Source organism: Miniopterus natalensis, chromosome 15 (genome assembly GCF_054644295.1).
Source record: "Miniopterus natalensis isolate mMinNat1 chromosome 15, mMinNat1.hap1, whole genome shotgun sequence".
NCBI classification, from domain to species: domain Eukaryota; kingdom Metazoa; phylum Chordata; class Mammalia; order Chiroptera; family Miniopteridae; genus Miniopterus; species Miniopterus natalensis.
This window is the reverse complement of record NC_142095.1, coordinates 36,064,678-36,090,674: the sequence shown is the minus strand read 5'-3', so window position 1 is coordinate 36,090,674 and position 25,997 is coordinate 36,064,678. Positions and strand designations below refer to the sequence as shown.

General features: G+C 39.8%; 1 protein-coding gene across 1 annotated transcript in view; it reads left to right on the top strand.

The window, feature by feature from the left end:
• The first annotated feature begins 13,918 nt into the window (after positions 1–13,918).
• WDR82 (WD repeat domain 82) overlaps positions 13,919–25,997 on the top strand; it is an 18,191-nt gene continuing 6,112 nt past the window's right edge. The window contains exons 1-4 of the mRNA XM_016209851.2: positions 13,919–14,130; positions 18,023–18,120; positions 20,482–20,548; positions 25,555–25,654. Coding sequence (XP_016065337.2) covers positions 13,970–14,130; positions 18,023–18,120; positions 20,482–20,548; positions 25,555–25,654 — 426 coding nt within the window. The 5' untranslated portion in view covers positions 13,919–13,969. The remainder of the gene's footprint in view (positions 14,131–18,022; positions 18,121–20,481; positions 20,549–25,554; positions 25,655–25,997) is intronic.

Sequence of the window (25,997 nt, the reverse complement as noted above, 5' to 3'; positions counted from 1 at the left end):
CTCTTTTAAAATGATTTTAAGCATATATTAGTTTGATTATCATAAGAAAATTAAAACAAGAAACAAATAGAAAATATGTTTCAATGAATAAAAACCATTGCTGAGGTTGCCTTTGACTCCACAGAAGAGGTTTGTAATTTTCACTTGATGTAAAATGTTACCTCTGCTCGTGGTCATCATAGACCATTTGTTTCCCCTTGGTGGTAAGTGAAAAGATGCCTTCATTTAGCAAATCAAGCAATTTGGCAATTTAGCTTACACACACACACACACACACACACACACACACCCCAGAATAAGCCTCCCCATAACGTGCCACTTTGGCATGTGGATTGTTTTGAGCTGAAGGCAATTAAGAGCCAGCAGGCTTGGGAAAAGCTTTTCTCTCCATTAACTGCCTGAAAGAATTTAAAAAGGGGGGTGTATACAAGGAAGAGAGCTGTTATCAGAGATAACTTTGTACAGCAGAAAGACTTGTCTGCCTGGTGTGGCAAACATTTGTTTACCAAAGTTTTGCTCTTCTCGTGAATTGTGTTATCTTCTTGTGAATTGTGTTCCTCCCATTTGAAACTCCACACTCCTACCTTCTCCTTAGCTCAGGATGGTATAAAAGCCTCAATTACCTGACTGCCTTGAAGTCTCTTTGTGGGACTTCAGTACACACAGGGTGGGGCAACAAGAGGTTTACAGTTGTGAGCAGGTGAAACAGTTCATTCTTATATTACTATTTATAAATTATTGTATTATTTTCCATACAAATAACTGTAAAACTACTTTTGTCCCACCCTGTATATATATAGTTAAATTTGTTTTTCTCTTGTTTGTCTGTCTTATGTCAATTTAATTATTAAATCGGCCAACTAACCTAAAAGGTAATAAGGGGAAATTTTTCTTCCCAAACAGACTTAATCAAGTTCCAGAGAAGTCCCACTGGGCACTCTAACTCAAATTTATCTCAAAGAATTGGGATTTGTAAGGAGCCATCAGTTTTGGAAAGAAGATATATGGCTTAGGACAGATTCACTTTAAACTGTGTATCATGAAATATAAAAATTTAATAAGTGGGCCAATCCTAACCCTATTGTAATCATTTCACAATATACAAGTGGATCAAATCATCACATTGTACACTGATAAACAAAAACCTTTTCAGCTAAAAGCTTTTCTGATAGTAAGGGTTTATTGAGCCACATGCTGGCCAGAAAGTGGAGCAGGTCCTGGGACATACCATCTAAACAAGCAGCATCAGGGTGAGATGGAGAAGACAAACCTGTCTGCTGTCCCGGAGCCGACAGAGTTTGGAGAAGAAAGATGTAAGATGTTTTAAAAGAATTTACATTGGCTATAGATAAAGGAGGTGGGGGAAGGTGAAGCGGGGCTGGTTCTGCGACAGGTGCACGGTCGGTAAGGAAGTGTTTGTTCTTTTGGATTGGTTGCAGGCAAGAGTCCGGGGAGTTCATGCCTAAGCGGAATGTGGTGGTGTCTGGTGGTCAGCTATTCTCTAGATAATCATGGGAATAACCACCTGGAGGTTAATTCAGAGTTTCAACATACATTCAGGAATGTAAGCGGTCTTGCTGGTTTTCGGCCTGCAGCTGTTGACTGATTTAACCTCCCTTGTCTCTTCCTTCCACCCTCCCACCTGCTATAATTTAATTTAATGTAATGTAATTTAATTTAGGACCCCTCAGAATTTTCTCCTTGTCAACACCTTAAACTTACACAATGCTGTGTGTCAAGTACATTGCAATAAATCTGGAAAAACAAACAAACAAAACAACCCTATCCAACTAGCTTAAACAATAAGAAAAAATTGTTATTTAACATAACAATCTCAAGATAGGATGGCTGTAGGGTTGGTGTATAGATTACAAGGACCCTGTGTTAGTGTCCTAAGGCTGCCATAAGAAAGTCACACAAACTGGGTGGCTTAAAACAATAGAATTTTATTGCCTCCCAGTTCTGGAGGCTAGGAGTCCAAAATCAAGCAGGGCCACGCTCCCTCTGAAATCTGTAGGAGCAACTCTAATCTCTGCCTCCGTGGTCACATTGTTATCAGAGAATCAAATTTTCCCATCACTCCTGAGAGCGAGGTTCTTGGGGTACCACTGAAATAAGAATTTTCAGAAGCCCCCATGGGAGAATGAGATATGGAAAAAGGCTTTATTTGTGTGGTTGCAAAGTCCCCCGACCCTTAAGCCTGTCCTGAAAAAGGAACAGCTGGGGTTCCAGTGGAGCCAAAAGTAAGGCCAGTGTCCAGAGCTTCCGTTCCATTTGCAGCCAGGCCTAGTTCAGCATCCAAGACAATTAAAGTCCATTAATCCTTTGTGTGGAGTCCCACGGGGCCATGAGCCACGTGGGCGCAGGGGAGCGCATCCCCCTGCAGCAGAAGTCACAGGAACCAGGAGAGCCAGAGAGGGGAGAGAGGGAACTTCCTTTGTTGGGAAGTTTAAATATTCAGGTTTTGTGCACTTGCAGGGGCCACACCCATCCTGGCCACTAATTTGTTTCCAGGTGTGACTGGCAGAGAGGTAGGCACCTTCCCTTCCTGGGCAGGCGTCTAAATTGCTTTTGTCCAGCCCCTTCCCCCATGGATCAGCGGGGAACAGGCTTGGAGAGCGTTAACCTGTAACTTTCTGGCAAAGCTGTACAAGTGGCCTGCCTGTATTATCTAGTCTTCCCTTCACTCCTGTTAAATAATTACCAAGTTATTACAATGGCATCAACATGGCCATCTACTTTCTGTGTGTCTCTCTCTTCCTTTATGTTTTATTTTTTGTTAACCCTCACCCAAGGAGATCCTTTCCATTAATTTTTTAGGGAGAAAGGGAGGTAGGGAAGGAGGGAGAGAGGGAGAGAAACATCTGTGTGAGAGAGGCACATCGATTGGCTGCCTCCCCCACTCACTCCAACCAGGGCAGGGATTGAAACTGCAACCCAGATATGTGCCCCTGACTGAAAATCGAACCCGCCACCCTTCGGTGCGTAGGCCGACACTCCAACCACCGAGCCACACGGGCCAGGGATCTCTCTTCTTATAAGGACACCAGTCATATTGTATTTAGGGCCCACCCTACTCCAGTATGACTTTATCTTAACTAATTACGTCTACAATAACCCTGTTTCCAAATATGGTCACATTCTGGGGTACTAGAGGTGAGGACTTCAATGTATCTTTTGGGGGGGACACAATTCAACCCACCACAGAACCTTTCCAAGGGAGCCATGGAGAAGAGTTTCAGGGAGGAGTGGTCAACATTGTTAATGTCACAGATAAGGCCAGGAAAGTAAACACTTAAACGTGATCACTGAATCAGACAACTATGTTAACCTAAAAATAAAAGGCCAAAGTGAGAGGCAATAAGCATTTATTTGAGATTAGAAGAAAGAAAAAAAAGAATAGTTATTCAGGAAGCACTGATTCAGGCAGAAACCCAAGTAGTGTTCCAATTAGGAGACAAAGGAAAGGGGCATTTATGAGAAAGGGAAGGGGAACAATTACATCAATAGAAGGAAGGCATTTTTATTGGTGCAGATAAACCAACATAGCAACGCTAATTCTAAAGTTTAAAATTTTTAGTCTGATAGTCATCAGTCTGGTAGTTATAATACCTGCTTTCTTGATACCTTTGTAAATAGTTCTTTGGGATATAATGTTGCTTTAGGCTCAGTCCAAAGGTTATTTTCACCTGTTTTAATATTCCAAGAGTTTGAGGCGTTAAGACATGAAAGGCCATTTTTCTGGGATGACAGCTCCAACTCCATTTTAAAGTGGCATTGTTTAAATATTTTTTCCCCTTGATTAAAAGGGAAGCATTTAATCTTGAAAGCATTGCTGATCAACCATTGGAGAGAATCACTGATCAGTTATTAAGAATATTGCTGGTTCTCTTTTGTCAGGATGGCTCATTGAACAGTATGTTATGCCATTCATTGTTGGTCCCTGGCGGCCTGGAAGGCTCATTCCCAGTTTGTCATGTCCCATGTAGCAGGGAAAGTGTGTTTGTGTGTCCCCTCCCACCCCCCACCCCTTAGGAGCCTTAGGCTATATTTGAGCAACAAGAGCACCAGAACAGAGGCAGGCTTTGTTATTATTATTATTATTAATCGTCACCCGAGGATATGTTTCTACTGATTTTTTTTAAGAGAGAGAGAGGAAGGGGGAAAGAGAGAAAAATATTCATCAGTTGCCTCTCATACATGCCCTGACCGGGGATGGGACCCACAACCTTTTGGTGCATGGGACCAGCCAACCAAACCACCTGGCCAGGGCGAGGCAGGCTTTATTAACCATCATATTTCTTTTTCTTTTTTTAAAATATATATCTTTATTGATTTCAGAGAGAGGAAAGGAGAGGGAGAGAGAGAGACAGAAACATCAATGATGAGAGAGTCATTGATGGAGCCCGCAACCCGGGCATGTGCCCCGACCAGGAATCGAACCCTGATCGCCTGGATCCCAGGTCAACACTCAACCGCTGAGCCACGCCCGGCCGGGCAACCATCATATTTCTTTAAGGGCAAACGTCTTCTGTAGTTTCTTGAGGTTTCTCATATGAAGTCTTATAGGCTTTAGTGATATTATCTTAAAAGATTGAGCACCATTATTACAGTGGTGTTTTTATAACATCAAACTTCGTAAAAATGAACAAAGATTTATAACAGCAAACATTTCTAGAATAACAAACAAAATGTTAATTCAAAATTTAAGAACAGGTCTGACCCAGGAGGCAATATCTGGGGGCAGTGAGCTGAAGATAATAAAAAACCATGAGGTGCTAGTGGGCATTGTATTGAATCATGTGGCTTGTGTCTGGATTTTATAGAGGTCCTTATTTATTTATTTTTACCTTTCTGTTCTCTTTTATTTTATTTATTTTAATTGAAAAGTTTTCATCCCTGGCCAGTGTGACTCAGTTGGTTGAACACCATCCCATGCACAGAGAGGTCACGAGTTCGATTCCCAGTCTGGGAACATGCCCGGGTTGCGGGCTTGATCCCCAGTAGGGGTCGTGCAGGAGGCAGCCGATCCATGTTTCTCTCTTATCAAAGTTTCTATTTCTCTTTCCCTCTCCCTTCCTCTCTCTCTAAAAAAAAAAAAAAATTTACAGTTGACATTCAATATTATGTTTCAGGTGTTCAGCGTAGTGGTTAGACATATCTATAACTTAGGAAGTGATCATCTCAATAAATCTAGTACAGTTCTCAACTGATGCCATACACAGTTATTACAGTATTATTGACTATATTCCCTATGCTGTACTTTACGACCCCGGGACGGCTTTCTAACTGCCAATTTACATCCCTTCATCTTTTTCATCCAGCCCACCAACCCCCTCCCTCCTGGCAACCTATTAATTTGTCCTCTGCATCTATGAGTTTGCTTGTCTTGCTTACTAGTTTATTTTTTGATTTGAACATATAAATGAAATCATATGGTATTCGTCTTTCTCTTTCAGGTTTATTTCACTTAACGTAATACCCTCTAGGTCCATCTGTTTTGTAGCAAACGGTAAGATTTCATTCTTCTTCATAGTGGAGATACATACATATGTATGTATCACAGTTTCTTTACGCGCTCATGCATCACTGGACACTTAGGTTGCTTCTGTATCACACCTATTGTAAATAAGGCTTCAATGAACATAGGGATGAATTTGTATTTTCAAATTAGTGTTTTGGATATTTCTTTTTTTTGGATAAACACCCAGAAGTGGAATTGCCAGGTCATCTGTTAGTTCTATTTTTAATTTTTTGAGAAACCTCTGTACTGTTTTTCATAGTGGCTGAACCAATTTGCAATCCCACCTGCAGTGCACAAGGGTTCCCTTTTCTCCACAGCCTCAACAACACTTACTGTTTGTTGGTTTAGTTGATGGTAGCCATTCTGACAGGTGTGAGGTGAGAAGCTCACTGGGGTTTTAATTTGCATCTCTCTGATGATTAGTGATGTTGACCATCTTCTCAAGTAACTATTGGCCATCTGTATGTCTTCTTTGAAGAAATGTCTATTGAGGTCCTCTGCCCTTAATCGGATTGTCTTTTTTGGTGTTAAATTATATGAATTCCTATATATTTTGGATATTAACTACTTATTGGATGTATCATTAGAAAATATTGTCCTTCCTTCAGTAGGTTATCTTTTCATTTGGTTGATGGTTTCCTTTGCTGTGCAAAACCTTTTTAGTTTGATGTAGTCCCACTTGTTTATTTTTTCTTTTGTTTCCCTTGCCCATTGAGACATATCCAAAAAAATATTACTAAAAGTAAAGTCAGGGAACTTACTGCCTATGTTTTCTTCTAGGAGTTTTATGGTTTCAAGTCTTACATTTAAGTCTTTAATCCATTTTGAGCTTATTCTTGTATATGGTATAAGAAAGTGGTCTAGTTCCATTCCTTAGCATGTATCACTCCAGTTTTTCAAACACTATTTATTGAAGAGACTGTCCTTACCTCATTGTATATTCTTGTCTCTTTTGCCATAGATTAATCGATCATAGAGGCATGGATTTATTTCTGGGCTCTCTATTCTGTTCCATTGATCTATGTGTCTGTTTTTGTGTCAGTACTATGCTGTGGGTTTTTATTTTAATTAAAAAATTGTTTAGTGGTCTCATAGATAGGAAAGTGGGGAAGGAGGGAGGGAGGGAGGGGGAAGAGAGAGAGAGAAAGAGAGAGAGGAGTCCATTTCTTGCCTGACCTGGGTATGAGCCCTGGCCAGGAATTGAACCCATGTGCCACCTTTTGGTGTATGGACAATGCTCCAACCAACTGAGCAACAATGGCCAGGGCAGAATTATGCTGCTTTGATTCCTAAAGCCTTGTAGTATAGTTTGGTATTAGGTAGTGTGATACCTCCAACTTTGTTCTTCTTTCTCGAGATTGCTGAGGCTATTCAGAGTCTTTTGTGGTTCCGTATACATTTTAGGATTATTTGTTCTAGTTCCCTGAGAAATGCCACTTGTATTTTGACAGGGGTTGCATTGAATCTGTAGATTTCTTTGGGTAGTACGGACATTTTAACAATATTAATTCTTCCTATCCATGAGCATGATGTATGCTTGCGTTTGTTTGCATTTTCTTCAATGTTTTATAATTTTCTTAGTACAAGTCTTTTACCTCCTTGGTTAAATTTATTCCTAGGTATTTATTTTTTTAAATGCAATTGTAAATAGGATTATTATTATTTTTTTTAACCCTCGTCCGAGGATATTTTCTCCATTGCTTTCCAGAGAGAGTGGAAGCGAGAGAGAGAAACATCAGTGTGAGAGACACATCGATTTGTTGCCTCCTGAATGCACCCTGACCAGGGCTGGGGATTGAGCCTGCAACGAGGTATGTGCCATTGGCCGAATCGAATCCAGGACCCTTCAGTCTGAAGGCCGACACTCTAACTGCTGAGCCAAACTGGCCAGGAAAAGATTGTTTTCTTAATTTCTCTTTCTTATACTTTGTTATTGGTGTATAAAAATGCAGTTTCTGAATATTAATTTTGTATCCTGTTACTTTAAATGAATTAATTTATTAGTTCTAATAGTTTTTTGATGGACTCTTTAGGGTTCTCTCTATATAGTATCATGTCATCTCACCATTTTTATTTTTATTTATTTATTTTAATATGTCTTTATTGATTTCAGAGAGAGGAAGGGAGAGGGAGAGAAACATCAATGATGAGAGTCATTGATCGGCTGCCTCGTGCACGGCTCCTACTTGGGATTGAGCCCGCAACCCGGGCATGTGCTCAGACTGGGAATCGAACTGCAATCTCCTGGATTCTAGGTCGATGCTCAACCACTGAGCCATGCCAGCCAGGCCGACCATTTTTATTTTATTAGAGATGTTTTATCCAAGTACAACAGGAAGTCTTAAGAACAGATCAAACCTCAACTTTTCAGCTAGGATATGGTCAAGAGCAATTCTGTTGTCTAAAAAAACTTGTGCAAGGGAATTAAAAGATTTTTCCTGGTTGGCTGTTGCTCTGGTGGTCATTGAAATACCTGCCCAAGGAAAAACTGTTCTTTTAAATCTAGTACTTTTACTGGGGTTGACATCACCAGGCATTTAAACATCCTTGACAATGTGTGTAATCAGCAGCATGTTTTGACCTATGAAATAGGTTTAAAAATGATATTTGATGTTGAATTATCTTTCCAGTCAGAAATTAAGGGGGAAAAAGTAGGTTTACAGTTGTTCTTATGGAAAACAATACAATAATTAATAAACAATAAAACAAGAATAAACTCTGTTTTGAGTACTCACAACTGTAAACCTACTTTTGCCCCGCCCTGTATGAAATTCGTTTCTCAAGCTTTCTTTTCCATGAATCTTCTATAAGTTCCATAAACTTTTTACAATATCCATGTAAAAGTGTAACTTTTGTACACTTTTCAGCTTTTGTTCTATCTTTTTCTTTCTAATTTTGAAACAATAATTTTTTAGGACAAAATTATTACCTTTTTCTTTACCAGAAAACAAACAAATAAACCCATGTCCTTTATGTCTTTTCTTATCCAAAAAACACATTTTGTTTTCCTTTAATAAAAGTGTATCTCTATACTTCATACATGTTTTTAATTGAAAAATACACATTATTTTTCATATATAGTCATTTTGTTCTATCCTTGTTATTTTCTACCAAGTTTATTAAAAAACCCCAATTAGTTCTGTATTTTAAAAAGGCCCCGTTTTCCCCCTTCAGTCTCTGTGGGCAATGTTTTGGTTAGTTCATAGTTGTTTACATTTCAAAGACATGATAAAATGCATAACTTTCAGCAATAGAGAAAAAAATCTAAGTTTTTTAGCTTTATATCAGGACTAGTCAGAATTTTAGGAACTTTATATAATTTCTAGAACATTTATATTAATAATAATCTATATAAATGTAATCAAAGGTTTAACATTATTTATTTGACAATACTTCCCATGTAATTTAAAATACTAAGTAAGTCTAATTACGTTAATATTTCTCTTTTATAAAGAGAAAGAACAAGTCTTTTGAGGTGATTTTAAGAAGTTTGTCAAACATATTTAAAGTTTAAAAATATTTGATCAAAAAGGTCACAGATCATTAGGAAATAATATTTAATTATCCATTTAACCAAATGACAATAAAAGACTTTAAAGACAAACACAGGTTACATAATTGTCAACAAAATTTTAGTTCTTATTGAGAAAGTTCCATTTTCTTAAGGACCAGATTAAGACAACATAAAATACAGAACTTTGTTTTTTTATGCGACAAACTTTATAAGATCTTATCAAGAACAAACCAATGACATAGGAAAACTGTCCTTTTAGTAGATGAAAGGAGTTTTAGCTTTATATAAATATGCCATTGATAGTAAAGATTAATTTTTTAAAAATCCTTATGATAACTTAATGTTAGCCAGCTTAATTATAAGAACTGATATTTTCTCTTTCTCTCTTCCCATTCTGAAATAACCAAGATAAAATTATTTATGTTTCCCTTAATGAAACTATATCTCCATACCTTATACCACCTTTTATTAAAAACATATATTAATTTCTTCTATATTAATTATAGTGTTTAACCCTTAGAAATCTTAATTTTAGTGACAATAAAAATAAGCAATTAGCACTCTTTATTTAGATTGGTAAATTTATGAATACATTTCATTCAAAATGATTGTTTAGCTCTATATTGTTGACCTGGAACATGTTCATTGTATTAGTAATATTATATTATGAACCCATTAAAAATGTATTTCAGGGGGAAATCTGAAAAGTTTCACATAAAATTTATGTTGTATATATTTTACCATAATGAAAACAAATGTTACAGTAGCTACTTTTGGATGCTATATTTTTTAAATTATTTATATTTTTAAAAATTTTTTGCAATGGATGTGTATTTACTTGTGTGAAAACTAAGTAAATAAATGAAATGATTTAAAGAAGAGGAAAAATAAAAATCAAGTCTGATGCTCTTGAAGGCAATGTGATTCACTTCAGATCGCAAGCTTTTCCCTCTGTCCACCCCCTCACCGCAGCCAGCTTTTCTTAGTCACTTTTTAAAGTCCATCCTTTAAGGCACTTTTAGGACTGGAAGCCAGGAGAGCCCGACTCTAATAGGGCTGGGAGCCAGGCTAGGAATGTGAAACAGGATGAACCATTTCAGGACACTCTTAAAATATGAAAAAGTGACCTTTTCCATTCCAAAAATAATTCAGGAAGTCAAGTGTTGGAAGAAAGCTTCAGTCTTCACAGTGAAATTTGGGAAAGGTACAGGAAGTACAAAACTTGAAAGATACCCTGCAAAGATTTCTTTTGGCTGACAGCATTCAGTAGATTACAGCTGTTTCTGTGGTTATTTTTGTAGGTAAAGAGGAACCAAAAAATGGTATCTCAGTGGATGTATTCACTGCCCAACAGTTCCAGGACGTGGCACCAGATTTGTCCTTGTTGCCATCTAACCATTCAAAGCCGACTCTACATCAGCCTTTATAGCCTGTGAAATAAAGAAGCGGGGATTGCAGGGAAGTGAGTGCTCTGGGGCACCGAGGGCTTTTCTTCCATTGCTTTGTAGTTTGGAAAGTTGCCATCCATTCGGGTTTCATTCAAACAGGCTTTTTCCAGACCCTAGAACAAATTGTAGCCAGAAGCTCTGCTCTTTGTCAGGAGGCAAATTGCAGCCCACACTGAGCCAGGATCTTGCCTTCTCCCCTTAGAGAACAACTTTTCTTTATGTGTAGGAATCCTGGCTCTTCTTTACTCAGGGGATGGGACACAACCCCTAGTTCTTTCCAGAAAGAACTTCCCCGATTGTCCCAGGGTTTCTGTGTTGTTTTCACCATTGCCCAGGTTATATCTGGATCTCTGGATATCACATCTTCCTAATATCAGTGATTTAAATGTTTTAGTCTTTCTTCTTTAGCCGCTGCAGTTTAATGAAGTAAAATAAAGAGGCTCCATCTCCATTGCTGGAAACGCCAGGCAATTAACCGTTTGAGGAGCTGCACGCAAGTTAGACACCTATGAACCCTTATAGGCTGCACTGAGTTTATCCCCTTGCACAGAAAGTTAAAACCAGGGTTCGTAGCGCCTGTTTTGTGATTAGATAATATTTCCTTTGTTAGGGATCAACTTTCCCTCCTTTAAAGGCAAAGAATCCCTTTTAGGAACCATTGAAACAATCCCATTGACTACAAAGAGGGTAATGCAAATATTTTATATCTTGAATGTGGTGGCAGTTGCACAACTATATGTGGATGTCACACTATTGATGAAAAAGTGTGATTTTTACTATATATAAATTATTCCTCAGCTAAGAACACCAGCAACAATCAGTTTAGTAACATGAAAAAATGTGTACTATGCAGTACTAAAGAAGGGGGAAATGGTGCATCTGTAAAGTTTATGAGGAGGAAAGCAGGAAAATTTAAAACTGCATTTTGTTGAATGAGGAAATAATTTTCCCTTTTAAAAATGTCTTAGTAGCCCTAGCCGGTTTGGCTCAGTGGTTAGAGCGCCAGCCTGTGGACTGAAGGGTCTTGGGTTTGATTCCGATTCTGATTCTAGTCAATGACCCGTATGTTGGTTGCAGGCTCCATCTCAACTGGTCTGGGCCCTGTCTGCCTGGTTGGGTGAGTGTGGGAGGCAACCAATCAATTGATGTGTCTCTCACATCGATGTTTCTCTCTCTCTGTCTCCTTCCCTTCCACTCTCTCTAGAAAAATCAATGGAAAAAATATCCTCGGGAGAGGATTAACAACAACAACAACAAAATGTCTTTGTAATTGATGCTCTGAGTTTTGGATCTGTAAATACATTTTATTTATTTATATATTTTTCCTACATATTTTTAAAAATAATTTTTTATTGAATTTATTCGGGTAACATTGGTTAATAAAATTATATAGATTTCAGGTGTACAATTTTATAATTTAGGGGAGAGAGATTGATTTGTTGTTCCACCTATTTATGCTCTTATTGGTTGATTCTTGTTAAGTGCTCTGACCTGGGCACGAGCCTGCAACTTTGCATGTTGGGACAATAGTCTAATTGAACTACCCATTTAGGGCTTCCTATGTTTTCTTCTAGGATTTTTATGCTTTTGAGTCTAACATTTAAGTCTTTAATTGTTTGTTTGTTTTTGTTGATCGTCACCCAAGGATCCCTCCCCCCCATTGATTTTTAGGAGAGTGGAGGGCGGGGGGGGGGGGGGACATCAATGTGAGAAAGACACATCGATTGGTTGCCTCCCTCAAGCACCTTGATGGGGCCAGGGACTGAACCTGCAAGGGAACCTGAGACCCTTCTGCGCACTGGCCGATGCTCTGTCCACTGAGCCACAGCAGCCAGGGCTTTCTTTAATCCATTTTGAGTTTATTCTTGTGTATGGTGTAAAAAGGTGGTATAGTTTCATTTTTTTGCATCTATCTGTCCAATTTTCCCAACACCATTTGTTGAATATACCGTTTTTACTCCATTGTATGTTCTTGTCTCCTTTGTCATAGATTAATTGACCATAAAGTTGTGGGTTTATTTCTGGGCTCTCTATTCCATTCCATTAACCTCTATGTCTATTTTTATGCCAGGACCATGCTGTTTTGATATTGTTTGATATCAAGTAGTATGATTCCTCCAACTTCGTTTTTCTTTCTCAAGATTGCTGAAGCTATTTGGGGTCTTTTGTGGTTCCATATAAATTTTTGGAATATTGTTCTAGTTCTGTAAAATATGCCATTGATAGCTTTATAGGAATTGCACTGAATCTATAGATTTCTTTGGGTAGTATGGACATTTTAATGATGTTAATTCTTCCTGTTCACAAACATGGTACGTGCTCCCACTGACTTGTATCTTCGTCAATTTATTTTTCAGTGCCTTATAATTTTCCAAGTACAAGTCTTTTACATCCTTGGTTAAATTTATTCCTACATATTTTATTTTATTATTTTTTAATGCCGTTTTAAGTGGGATTGTTGTCTTAGTTTCCCTTTCTGATAGTTCACTATCGGTGTATGAAAATGCAACTCATTTCTGGATATTTATTTTGTATTCTACTTACTGAATTCATTGATCAGTTCTGGTTCTTTGGTGGAATCTTTAGGGTTCTCTATGTACAGTATCATGTTACCTGCTGTAAATAGGCTTTAAAACTTAGATGAGTGTGGAGCTGTACACTCAAAATTAGTTCGCTCTGTACTTTGTTATATATCAATTAAGTCACAAGGGTATATATCCAAATGAAAAATATGCGTCCACCAAAAACTTGTCCAGTCTACCCTGTATTATATTTCAATAAGAAAAATATAGAAATTTAAACTCTATGCTGGGTCTGTCCAGGACCAGCGGTCAAACCCCTCCAGCCAGCGGTTCACCGACTGACCCCCAGGGAGGTCATTCAGCGGCCTACGGTCGAGCGCCTGTAGGGGGCGCCCAGTCTCTGGGGAGGGGGGTGTTAAGATGCTGCCCTAAGACCCACGGCTCCCGGCCCACGGGGAAAGGTCGTGGGCGACCCCACGGCGCCGGCCCGGGGCCGGCTGGGAGGCGGCCGCCTCGGGCCGCGGGGCGCCTCCGCTCCTCCAGGCCGTAGCTGACGTCACTGCCCCGCCTCCCAGGCTCGCGCCGCCGTTCCCGCCCCGCCCTTTTTCCCGGCGTGCGCCGCGGTGAGGTTCCCCCGCCCTCGGCTTCTGCCTGTCGCCCCAAGATGGCGGACACAATGAGCTGATGCCGCGCTGGTTGCCCCTGAGCCTACCGTGAGGAGCAACGGTCGGCGAGGCCTCACGGTCGGAAGAGCATTGCGCGGGCGGGAGGAAGGAGAGGAGGAGGCGCCCCGACTGTCGGCCGCTCTCCCGCTCGCCGCCGGCGCGGCGCCCGCCCCGCCAGGGTCGGCCCCTCCGCAGCCCGCCAGCTCGCTCGCCGGCCCGCTCGCCGGCCCGCTCGCCGCGGGGCCCCGCCCCGGCCCGGCCTTGCCCCGCCGCTGCCGCCTCCAGCCGCCGCCGCCATGAAGCTGACCGACGGCGTGCTGCGGAGCTTCCGCGTCGCCAAGGTGTTTCGTGAGAACTCGGACAAGATTAACTGCTTCGACTTCAGCCCTAACGGCGAGACGGTCATCTCGAGCAGCGACGACGACTCCATCGTGCTCTACGATTGCCAGGAGGGCAAGTGAGTGCGGCGGTGGCTCCGGGCCCGGGTCTGAGTCCCTCCCTCTCGTGGTTCGCCCCGCTCCCCGCGACTCCGGCCCACGGCCTATTTTGCACAGCCTCCTGCCAGGGCCGCCTTCACGCTGAAGCAGTCCAGGAGACCGTTTCTTTTTTTTTTTTTAAAAAAAGTAAAGATAGTAGTAATGATAGTATTATTTTGTATGTCTCCGGTCTCTTCAGAGGGCGCCTCTGCATCTCTTGGCAAACCCCACCTTGACCTTGACCTTTAAGCGCCGCGCCTGCCCACCCAGGCCCCCGCAGGTCGTTTTCCGCTCCTCGTCCTCTGTCAGAGGTACTTGTCGGCTCCGTCCCCCGCGCAGAACCGCGGAGGCTGCTCTCCCGCCTCATGCAGCAGCTCGCTGTGCCCTCTCGTAGGTGACCTCGATTCGGCCCTGGCACTCCGCCCATCCCGGGTCCTTCAGCTTCCCGCGGCCTCTCTGCTGGAAGGCCGCGTGGGTTGCAGTTCTTAGCGGTCAGGATTTATTTGTTGTGCTTTCTTTCCTTTCTGTTCCAAATCATGCTCATACTCCTTCAGACCCGATGCTCACGCTTATAAGTGAACTTTCTAGCAACACCTGAAACTTTTCCCTTTTGCCAGACACAAACGAACGTGGCCGTCCCATCCCGACCTGAATGTGAACCCCCCATTAGAACAAAAGAAACCATCGTAGAACAATTTCGTGTTTCCTCTTATGCTTTTTAAAAAAATTACACTTGATAGTCTACTTGGAATTATCAAAATTCCGAGTCCAGTCTGATCATGAAATTTATACCTTGCCTCAAGTCCTCTGGAGACCTACTACACCTGGTAAGCCCAGCATTTTTTGCCTTTTTTTCCTGGGGACCTTGTCAGCTTCAGCTGACCCTGTAGACTTGCTTTCTTTTAAGTCCTTGCTAAATTGTGAGCCCCTTTGGAGCAGAAAACTGGTTTAGGCTAAATTTTATTTCCTTTCAGCCACCTTCTCCAAGTTTGGTTTTGTCAGACTTCATTTTGTTGCCTAGTTCCTTCCAGATCTTATTTTTTGAATCTTTGGGTTTTTCCTCTGTCTTCTCCAGCTGTTCCTTTTGCCTTTAAAAAAAAAAAAAAAAAAAAATCCTGATGCCTTCTGTAAACTTTCTTTTGAAACTTGTCTCTTCGTTTGTGAGTTTAGTTATCTAAATTATGTTTTGGTCTGGGCCATAATGTTCTCCCCACTTTTTTCCCACTGGGGCTATGAAAGAGTATTTTGTAACTAGCTCTGGATCTGCCTGCTCTAGGGTGGCCTGTAGTGGTGGTCCTGGGGGAAGAGAATTTGTTAGCTGGACCAGTGCTGAGTTATTTTGAGTCCATTTAATTCATTTAGTATATGGATTTCTGTTCACATCTGGCTACTTGAATCAGCTTCAAAGAGAGTAACAGAAAGATGGGGTGGGGTCTGTTGCGGGGTTCTGGAGCTAGAAGTAATTTGAAGCTAGCTTACTTGAAATGTTTAGTGCTTGTGCACAGATTAGAACCTCTCGCGGGAACCCAAGGATGGAGATGTATATCCTCATTCAAAGGAAATAAAGGTTATGATAGTATTTTTTTCATAGTTTGTCTTGTAATTTCCACTTGTTGGGAGGGATGACAGTGACTTGAAGTCCTGGCTTGTTAAAAGTAAAATGTTAATTTTATGACATGCTGTAGTTTATTCACTCAGGTAGCATTTTTACATAATTACAAACTTATAAAAAAGTCACAGCAGTGTTCCAAAGAGCTCCCATGTGATCCAATAATTGGCTACATTTTGCCCCATTTCCTTTATTCTCTATGTACATATTTATACATGTGCATTTTTTCCCTAGAAGTTGGAGGTATCAAGCCCCTTTATTCCTAAACACAGATTCCCCTACAACATGGTTTTCTTAAGCCATTCTCTTATATAACCAGAGCACAGTTATCCAAATTAGGAAATATAATATTGATACAGTAGCATAGGGCATGCTTTAAAAATTTTTCTCATATCAAATAATTGTGAACTTTTTTCATTGTGATCTGTGGCAGGAGAGTAGCCTGGCAGTTAGAAGACCTAGGTTCTAGTTTGGTCTTGTGACCAGGTATGTAACATGGGTCACATCACTTCTGGATATTAGATGATCTGTTTAGCCTCTTGGAGTACATGATCCTAAGTAGTAGTGTTAGGAAAAAATTTGCCACTAGTGTGGGTCAGATCAACATTAGGAGAAAAATAAAGTTTCCTTGTAAGGTATAGTATCTTTATTAGATGGTACTAATATTAGAATTTGGGAGTTTAAAAATGGCTAAAACAATGTTCTTCATGCTTAATGTTTTCTGGTTTACTGTTCATTTAAACTTTATAATGGATTTCATCCATAGTGTTTTTTTTCAACTTGAGAGAACGTGAAGGATATTATCTGTAGTAGGTGATGCGAATTATTCAGAGAGAAGGCTTTAATATTATTTATTCATACTTGATCACCAGAATCGTAGTTGGTGGAGAGAAGCTTACCAAAATATTTGTGAAAAATATGTTGTTCCTGGGCTATGTAAAGATTCTCTGAAATGAATGCAATACATTAGAATCTTGCTTTCAAACTAGGAAATGATATGTGGTGAATGATTTCTGTTACTAACAACAAATCTCAGGTTAGTGTTATTGATAAATTTGAGGCAAATACACCACACACTAACATTGGCTCTTTGGGCTCTACTATTATAGATAGACTGAAAGACTGGTATAAGTAAACTTCTCCTGTCACTGGTAGAGGCAAAGAAAACTATGTTTTGAGAGCAAGCACATGCACAAGCTCATACTCACTCGTTTACTCACTCACTGGTTACCACCATACGGTAAGTAACCCCAGTGCACAACCCTGGACAGTGGACCCAACTAGGTAGCCTCTGAGCTGATCTTTTTAGCAGATGTTTCAGTAATGGTAAGAACGTGGAAAATTCTGTGCATTTGGAGTGAGAAGTCTTGTTTGGAAATATGTTTTATGTGGGGAAACCCTTAACCTCGCTGACATTAACAAATATTGAAAGTGCAAATGATTGACTTCTTAAAGCCGCTTGTCATCTGATTGTTTAGCATTTATGTGCCAAGACAATTTTGTATTGACAGTGTGAACTTTTTCATAAATTGGAACTCTTGGTAAACATTGGTACAGGATTTATGAAATCCTCCTACACCTAAATGTAGGGCTTTATGAAGTTTTTAGTTAATGATTTTGCCGACTTCAGTTTCAGCTTGATTTTCAGGCTTCTGTAGAGGAAGACATTTAAGGAACATCAGCTAATGAATTGGTATCCTCTAGCTTAGAAATACATGATTTTACATTAAAGTAAAAAGAAAACAGCCAATGACTAGTTTTGGTAGGGAGAGTTAGGCTTGCCTTTCAGAAGGTTCAGTAAGTGCTTTGGACCTGTAGGATAGGGAGAATGGATAGCTTCTACAAGAGCAGATTATATTACGAAGGGTAAACAGTAAGTTCTGGCCTCACTGGTTTGATGTATTTCCATATCCCTCTGTTATCAGGATGACTTGTATTGTTTTTTGTGCCTTTCTTCCCAAATAGATGTACTTTTTCTCAAATCTAAGTTTTGAACATTGTAGTAAAGACTGAATTGAGCCCTCAGATTCACTTCTATTTCCTAACCTTGGCATTTGATGTGCAGAGGTGAAAGGCCGTTGCACTTGATTGATTCCATCTGTTTCTTCCCTTTTGGAAGAATTTCTATTTCTTTCCAGTGTTAGAGCTTGCCAGGAATCCTCACCCTTGCCACATCATTCAGATGCTTTGCTTTTTATTAAGATCCCAGATTTTGGTGATGGAGGATTTTGATGGTTTTATTTCTCTGTCCATTTCCTTATCAGACCAAAGAGAACCCTGTACAGTAAGAAATACGGTGTGGACCTCATCAGATACACTCATGCAGCAAACACAGTCGTTTACAGCTCTAACAAAATAGACGGTAAGCAAGCTTTCTTTTTAGGAGTTAATGGTCATGGTTTCCTTTGTTAAATAGTTCACGGAATCTTTGTGACTACTTCTGTTTTGGCTATAGTTAATTTAAATATTTTCCTATGATGTTAGCAATGCTAACATTGTTATGACTGAAAAGATGCTGGAGGCCAGCCACTATTGCTTTTGAAGGACTTGAAACTGAGTATGAAAGGTCTTCAGTTTAGAATGGAAAGTGGAAATAGGAAGCAACAAATGGTATTTATGGTTTGTACTTCTTGAAACTTAAATACTTTTAGAACAAATAAAACGAAAGAATACTTGACACACAGCAAGTGGTAAACAATAGTACCTCCCATTCAAAATATAGAGATTTGAGAGAAGTTTTCACAAATGCTTTAGCTATGATAGTTTAGGGGATCTTGGAAGAGTTTTTGGTGTACGCCCAATCTTTTATGGTCTGTGTCATCAAGGACAGTGTGCTGATCTTGGTTATCTTTGATACTGGGGACATTTTTTGACCTGAACTTTATCCTTTTTCCCCTTTTTACTTTTAAATAAAGCTAATGTCTTTGAAGAGTAAAGTTATTTTTAGAAATTAAACTTGTGAATTTCTTTCTCTAATAAGTGGTCTCTGTTTTTACCTGCATTTTACTTGATTAAGTTGTTCTCAGTTGACAGATGATCTTGGTATTGAGTGATAACATTTTCATGTTAGGACTCCTTTTTAAAACAAATTAACTTATCTCACTGATTATTGATTGTTTCACTTTTTGCAGTAAGATTTTTCTAATGTCATTCAACAAAGATTGCTTAGACTGTTATTTTGGCTATGCCTGTCTCAGCTGATGGGCAGAAGTGTTTTTTATGCGATTTTTCTACCTGTGCTTGACTTTTACTAAGTATATTATCTCTATTTTTCATACCTGTATTTCAGAAGTGGTTTTCTAAGTAAGCATGCATATGATGCTTTTGGACAAGAATATATAAAACATTAGGATCCTGAGAAAACATATCTATGTGATCATCTGCATGACTGGTATATTTCTTCTGTTGGGGTGTTTTTATGGGTGGTTATATGAGGACTGTCCAAATGTGGTTCAAGATGAGGCAAATGTGTAGCACTTGCAGCTTTGCTGCCAGGCCTCTGCTGTGAGGATGTTGCCTTTCCTGTCTTGAGTGCATCCTGAAGAGTTCCTCCAACGCTTCGTTTCCTTTTGCCTGATTCCAGGCTGAGGTAGTAGTTTGTACAGTTTGAGGGTCTATGATACCACCCGGTACAGGAGATAACTGTACAGGCCACTGCCTTGCCAGGAACAGCGCGCCAGCTACCAAGTGGGGCGGAGAGGATGGCGACGCCCTGCTCATCTCTGGGAAACCAGGTAATGGGGAGGAAGCCTTTTTCTGCTTAGGGAAGGTGAGTAGCTCCTAGCAATAGAACGAGGAAGGCTTTGTAGTTGTTATTCAAGAATTTTGAAGATATATTCAAGGGAAACCATGTGAAGTTCAGTTTGGGAACACAGAAAGAGTACCCTTTACCTCTCCCAGGTTAAATGTCCTCTTACTAGAAAGTACCCCTGTGAACCACTGGGATGACTTGGTGCTTTTAGCATCTTTTTTCTGTGTTCTGTTTTCCTCCAGAATGTTCTTTCTATGCTTTCCTTTCTGCATTTTGACATCATTTTCTATTACCCCTTTCTCGGCAATTATTCCTTATTCATAGTCTTTTTAGGGCAGAGTACTTTCCAGTTCTGTGCTTTATGGCACTTCATTTCCTTCCCACCACTACCTTTTTTGTTTATTTTTTGAGATAGAATCATTTGGTTTTTAAGAATGTCTTATTTTACCCAAGCACAAATCTACAATTATTTCTTTCTTTGATATTGTCAAAATCTCACTGTTCTGACTTGTTTGTATAGTTCATGAGTTTTGTTTTGAATTGTCTTGAGATCTTTTAAACCCAAATTTTTTCACTTCTTTTGGCCACTTTATTATTATTATTTTAAACTAATTTCTCTGATGCACAGGTGACCAGTGGATAGTTGGTTAATTAGAAAAGAAGTAGTAGAACTTTACTTCTCTTTCCATTTTGTTTAGTGTTAATGTAACTAAACATTGACAGTTATAAATATCCAGTTAACATTGAAGTGAGGTCATTGCTCTATAGTCTGTCAACTTAACTCTGCTTTTGAATTATGTCAAATCTGTAGTGCCCTCTTTTCAGCTGTGGAAAGGAATTATTCACTCTTCACACCTGCTTGGGTTATGGACAGCAGTGAACTCTTTGACCTTGCCTTTTCAAAATGAAAATGCAAAGTAAGTTTCTTGAAAAATAGTAGGATATCATCGTGCCTTGTTTGTCTTCTTACAGATACTATTCGTTACCTGTCCTTGCATGACAACAAATACATCAGATACTTTCCTGGACATAGCAAAAGGTAAGACCCAAGCTATAGAAGTAGATAATTCTTTTATCCCTGAGGTTCCAGATAATAGAAGAATGGAGAGATTTTATCAGTGAACTAAGGCTAGTTCCTCACTGCTGTTTGGCATTCCTCCTAGTCGTCTTTTGTTAACTCCCACCCAGTCAACTCTTGATTAACAGATTGTGGAAGCAGGGATTGGACTTCATGCATAGACTGAAATCAGAGTTAAAACATAATTAGGAAAAAAGGTAGATTAAAGATATTCAGTGGAAACCTATGTAATAAAAAATAGTTAGCATTTAGGAACCCCAAATATCAGATGTCCCTTAATGAAAGGATCTTGTATATAGATGAGGCCTTCCAGTATAGGTGGCCCCATTTCAGCAGGCTTCTGCTCTAGGCAAACATAGTCTATGTGAAGATCTTAATGAGGATGCAAAAAATATTTTGTTACTTTTGAAAGTCAAAAAGCTTGTTTCCTTATTCTACCTGGTAATGGAAGTTGCTTCTCTCTATCTCCTACTCCTATTTCCCCAGTATTTTTTCTCTGTTTTTTTTCAAGTTTTGGTTGAATGTTAAACACATTTTCCCTTGGGTGATATTTTAATCACCAGGAGGGCATTATTTCCTCTTGCTTTCATTTGCAAATGTACAAGTAAGGCTTGGAGTGGTAGAGTACTCTGACAGGAGGTGGACCAAGAGCCAGGCTGCACTCTGATTGCGCAGGGTATTTCTATGTTGCTGAAGGTAAGAGGTGGCAGCTGTTGGTTACTGTAGTTCCAGACAAAGAATGGCTTATGACAAGTAGATGTTTTTGTTTATTTGTAATCAAATTAATGTTCACAAATGTAGTCTGATTGCAGTTGTTCAAAATTCTTTCTGATCTTTTTAGGTATCCAACCTCTTGACCTCCTGATTCTTAGTAGATGACGTGGTCCCTCTTTTTGACAAAATCAAGGCCATCCAAAATGAGTTCTTTTCAAATTCTCTGTTCACCTAAATTCTGCTCTTCCTTGGAACACTTTCCTTGAGAAAGGAGTAGCCTTTCTTCCTTGACAAAACCAACCCTCTGCTTTCATTTCCTTAACTGGACTTTTCCTCGCTGTCTACAAACTTACTTGGTCTCTTATCTTGAATCTATTTCTGAAGCCTATCACTCCCTCCCTTTTCACTGTCAAACATGAATAATCTGCATACTCCCATCTCCACCTCCTCACAATTAATTGCTGTTTAAATCACTCTCAGTCTAGCCCCAGAATCATCTGTGGGGCTTTTTCCAAGCTGTTTTACTTCCCTTTCCTTGCTGCCTCATTACAGTTCATTGCCTTGGGTTTTTTTTTGGGTGGTCAACCTCTCAGTAAAACTTTTTTCCCCTTTGGCAGCTGACCCATCTGGTTCTGTTCTTGCTATTCTTGGCTTCTCTTTCTTCTTTGACTCTAAAATAAACAACGTTCTAGCCTAGTCTCTTCCCCTTCTTTTTGGTATTTTTTTCAAATATTTCCACTGATTTCATTCCACTCTATTCAGATGGTTTTCCAGATCAGCATTTTTAGTCCGTATCTATCATGGTTTCCAGACTTAACTTCCACCTATAAGTTTTATACACACCTATGCAGTTGTTTCTCCTGTGCCCCTACCTGACAGTTCCAACACTCCATCCATCATTGTTCAATTCCTCGGGCCATCTCCTCTCTGTCTACCTCATGTTTCTTTATCTCTCTTCCTATCAATTTTCTGGACTCAAAGCCTCTGTTGTCTCTCTATTCCCTTTCCCCTGCCTTCACATCCAGTGAGATGTTAAATCCTATTGGTTTTGCCTAGCTTTAACCTCCTGAATCACTTTCCTCCCTACTCTCTCTCCATTGCTTCTGTTTTGGCTTATGTCCTGTCAGGTGAATTATTGTCAAGTCCTAATTAATCTCCCATCCCTCCCCATCCTGCTTCAGCACCCTGTATTACAGTTCTGACCACTTCACAACCTCCTCAGGAAGCCTTAAAGGTTCTCAACATCTGCCTGCTCCTTTCCCTTGGAGTCTGGTTCTCCTCCCTCTGGTCCTGACCCTTTTCTCAGCATTATCTCCCAGTCAAGGTGAATTCAGCATGTGCCTCATGCCTTCCTATCTTGCATCTTCTAGAAGGACATCTCCCATTGAAACCATGTTTACCACAGGTGCTGCTTCTTCCAGAAGGCCTTCCCTGACTCTCTTGGGGTTGTCTGTACTAGATAGTTAAGCTTCCATAGAGTTGAGGTATTCTTCTTCTTTGTATTCCCTGTACCTCTCAGGGTAGAGTCTTGTGCCAAGATCGACTTCCTCTGAGCTATTGTTCTGAGTGCCATGGAATAAAATTACATGTCTGCATTTTGCTCATTCTGTTTTAATATCACCTTGGCATTCTCAAGAAATTGTGGCTTACAGTATCTTTTAAATTTTTAAGTTGGGGAGCTAGTGTAAATGTTAGTTGTTATATTGGAATAATTTTTTTTTTTTTTCCGGAAGAAAAATTTAAGGAAAAAGGTAAATTTAAAGAAAAGTAATTTTTCTCATTTTCTATTCACAGCATACATTTTAATTCTTTCTAGTTGAAGCAAAACCTCCTGAACCCTTTCAGTATCATTCAAAACTTGAACTTCCTCTATTTTTAGATTTAAAAAATCCATTCACAGATGAGCTGTGCAATTCAGTTCACCTTTTTTTTAAAGTTTATAATCTGTTTATTTTTTATTTTTAAGACAAATGGGATTCCTTTATGCTGCTTCCATCTTTACTCCCTGCAGTATTTTTCTTCTATCTCTTCAGATTGTCAAGAAACTAGATTTCCTGGTTCAGTTACATATTCAGTCCACATGGTCTCAGCAACACCTCACTGACTCAGGGCTACATCCTTGAAAATGGCTCCAACCCAGTTCACCTTTTTTACTTCAAGCATTTCTTTGTCAAAATGAAACAGTACAGCATGCACACTTCCTATATAATCTTTAAGAAAAATTGATTGATTGATTTTTAGAGAGAGGAAGGGAGAGATACATAGAGAGAAACATTGATTTGTTGTTCAACTCATCCATGCATTCATTGGTTGGTTCCTGAATGTGCTCTGGCTGGAGATCGAACCTGCAACCTTGGTGTATTGGGATGATGCTCTAACCAACTGAGTTACCTGGCCAGGGTTTCTCTATAATCTTGATTTGTGATACCAGCTGCTATATCTATGAAGTGTTTTCCAACCAGGCCAGAATATGGAACTATTCAACCATGATACGCAGAAGGAAGAGCCATCTGAATGTCTTTTTTCACAAGGGCTTTCTCCATGGGTGATAAGGTAGAGTCACAGGCACTGTACAGGTCATAGCTCACTCCTCAAGAACCCCATGGTTGGGGCCATGGCGTGTCTGAAAGGAAGGTAAAGTGGAGCCACATAAATGTGTTCCTTCTCTGCAGGCCAGGCCCAAATGCTGAGGAGATGGAGGGTGTCTTCAGAGCAGGGTGTGGCAGGGCAAGACCACCAGCAGAGGGGACAAGAGAGCTCACGATGAGCCTTTGGAAGAAATGTTTTCCAGTGGGTGATTCTTAATGGTATAACCATATAAAGGGACTTATGTCAGAAATACAGTAGCTGTTACCACAGGCCTGTGGGTCTGTAAGTGTAATGCCCAAACCAGCAGTCTCGTCATCACCTAGGAGCTTGTTAGAAATGCAGATTCTCAGACCTTACCCCAGACCTACTGGATTAGTTGTGGGAGTGGATCCCAGCATTCTGTATTTTAGCCCACCCTCCAGGTGATGCTAATGCCTGATTATTTAGTATATTATTATTATTACTCAGATTTAGATGATTAGTATAGTTCACTAGTTAAGGGATCATGCCTTTTTTTAAAAAAAAATAATTGAGATATAGTTTAGTACCATACATAAATTGATCCTTTCAAAGTAAACAGTTCAGTGATTTTCTTTTTTAAATATATCTTTATTGATTTCAGAGAGGAAAGGAGAGGGAGAGAGAGAGAGAAACATCAATGATGAGAGAATCATTTATTGGCTGCCTCCTGCACGCCCCCAACTGGGGATCGAGCCTGCAACCCGGGCATGTGCCCTGACCAGGAATCGAATCCCGATCGCCTGGATCCTAGGTTGACGCTCAACTGGTGAGCCACGCCCGGCTGGGCTAGTTCAGTAATTTTTAGTATATTTACAAATAGTTGGGCAACTGTCACCACTATCTAATTCCAGAACATTTTTTCACCCCAAAGAGAAACCTTGTACCCATTAACAGTCACTTCCTAGTCCCTGGCAACCACTAATCTACTTTCTGTCTCCATAGCTTTGCCTCTTCTAGACATTTTGTATAAATGGAATCAGACAATATGTGGCCTTTTGTGTTTGTCACCACGTTTCCAAGGTTCATACATACATTCACATGAATCAGTACTTCATTTTTTAATGCTCAATAATAGTAATATTCCATTGTATGGATATGTACTACATTTTGCTTATTCATTCGTTAGTTGATGGACATTTGGATTCACAATTTTTGGCTATTATGAAAAATGCTGCTGTGAGCGTACCTGTACTTTTTTGTGTGGACATACATTTTCATTTTTCTTGTAATTTCTGGGTCATAGCAACTCCTAATTTTTTGAGGAACTGTAAAACTTTTCCAAAGGAGCTGTACCATTTTTCATTCCCACCAGCAGTGTATGAAGAAACTTTTCCACATGCTCACCAACACTTCTCTCTCTTTTTCCTGTTGTTTCTTTTAGATGATAGCTATGCTAGTGGTTGTGAACTGGTATCTCATTGTGGTTCAATTTGCATTGGAATCTCACATTTTTATGCTATAGCTTTAAGTTGCTTTTTTTGTTATAATAGTTGCTTTTGATTATAGTAGTGTGTAGTGTGTTCCTTAAAATGGCAGTTTGGGGAGAACAGGTTTATATAAGTAGGCCGGTAGAGTGGTTTAGAGTTCACATCCAATTTTTGTAAATATTTGCTTCAACTCCTATTTATCTCGATGCATTTCAGGGTGGTGGCCTTGTCCATGTCACCTGTGGATGACACTTTCATTTCTGGGTCTCTTGATAAGACCATTCGACTCTGGGATCTCCGGTCTCCTAACTGCCAGGTAATGGTACCTCACAGTTACACTTTGAGTGTTTTCTATGGTAGGCACTATCATCAGCTTTCCCTCTCAAGGACTGGGGAAAGCAGTGGTTCCATTCTGGGATCCCAGAGTCTTTTTAAAAAAACTTTGGAGAAAATCTGACTTCCTGATAGGTAGCTGGTAATTAAACAAATGCCCTAATCCACTGCATATTGTAATATGCTCTGTGGCTTACTGCTTTAAAAACAGTTTTCCTGGGGCCTTTTAGCCTGAAGGGATTTTTTATTTGGATTCAGTAGCTATAAAATTACACAGTTAGGGTTGATCTGAAATCAGTTGTGTGGAGACCTGTTTTTTAATAAGT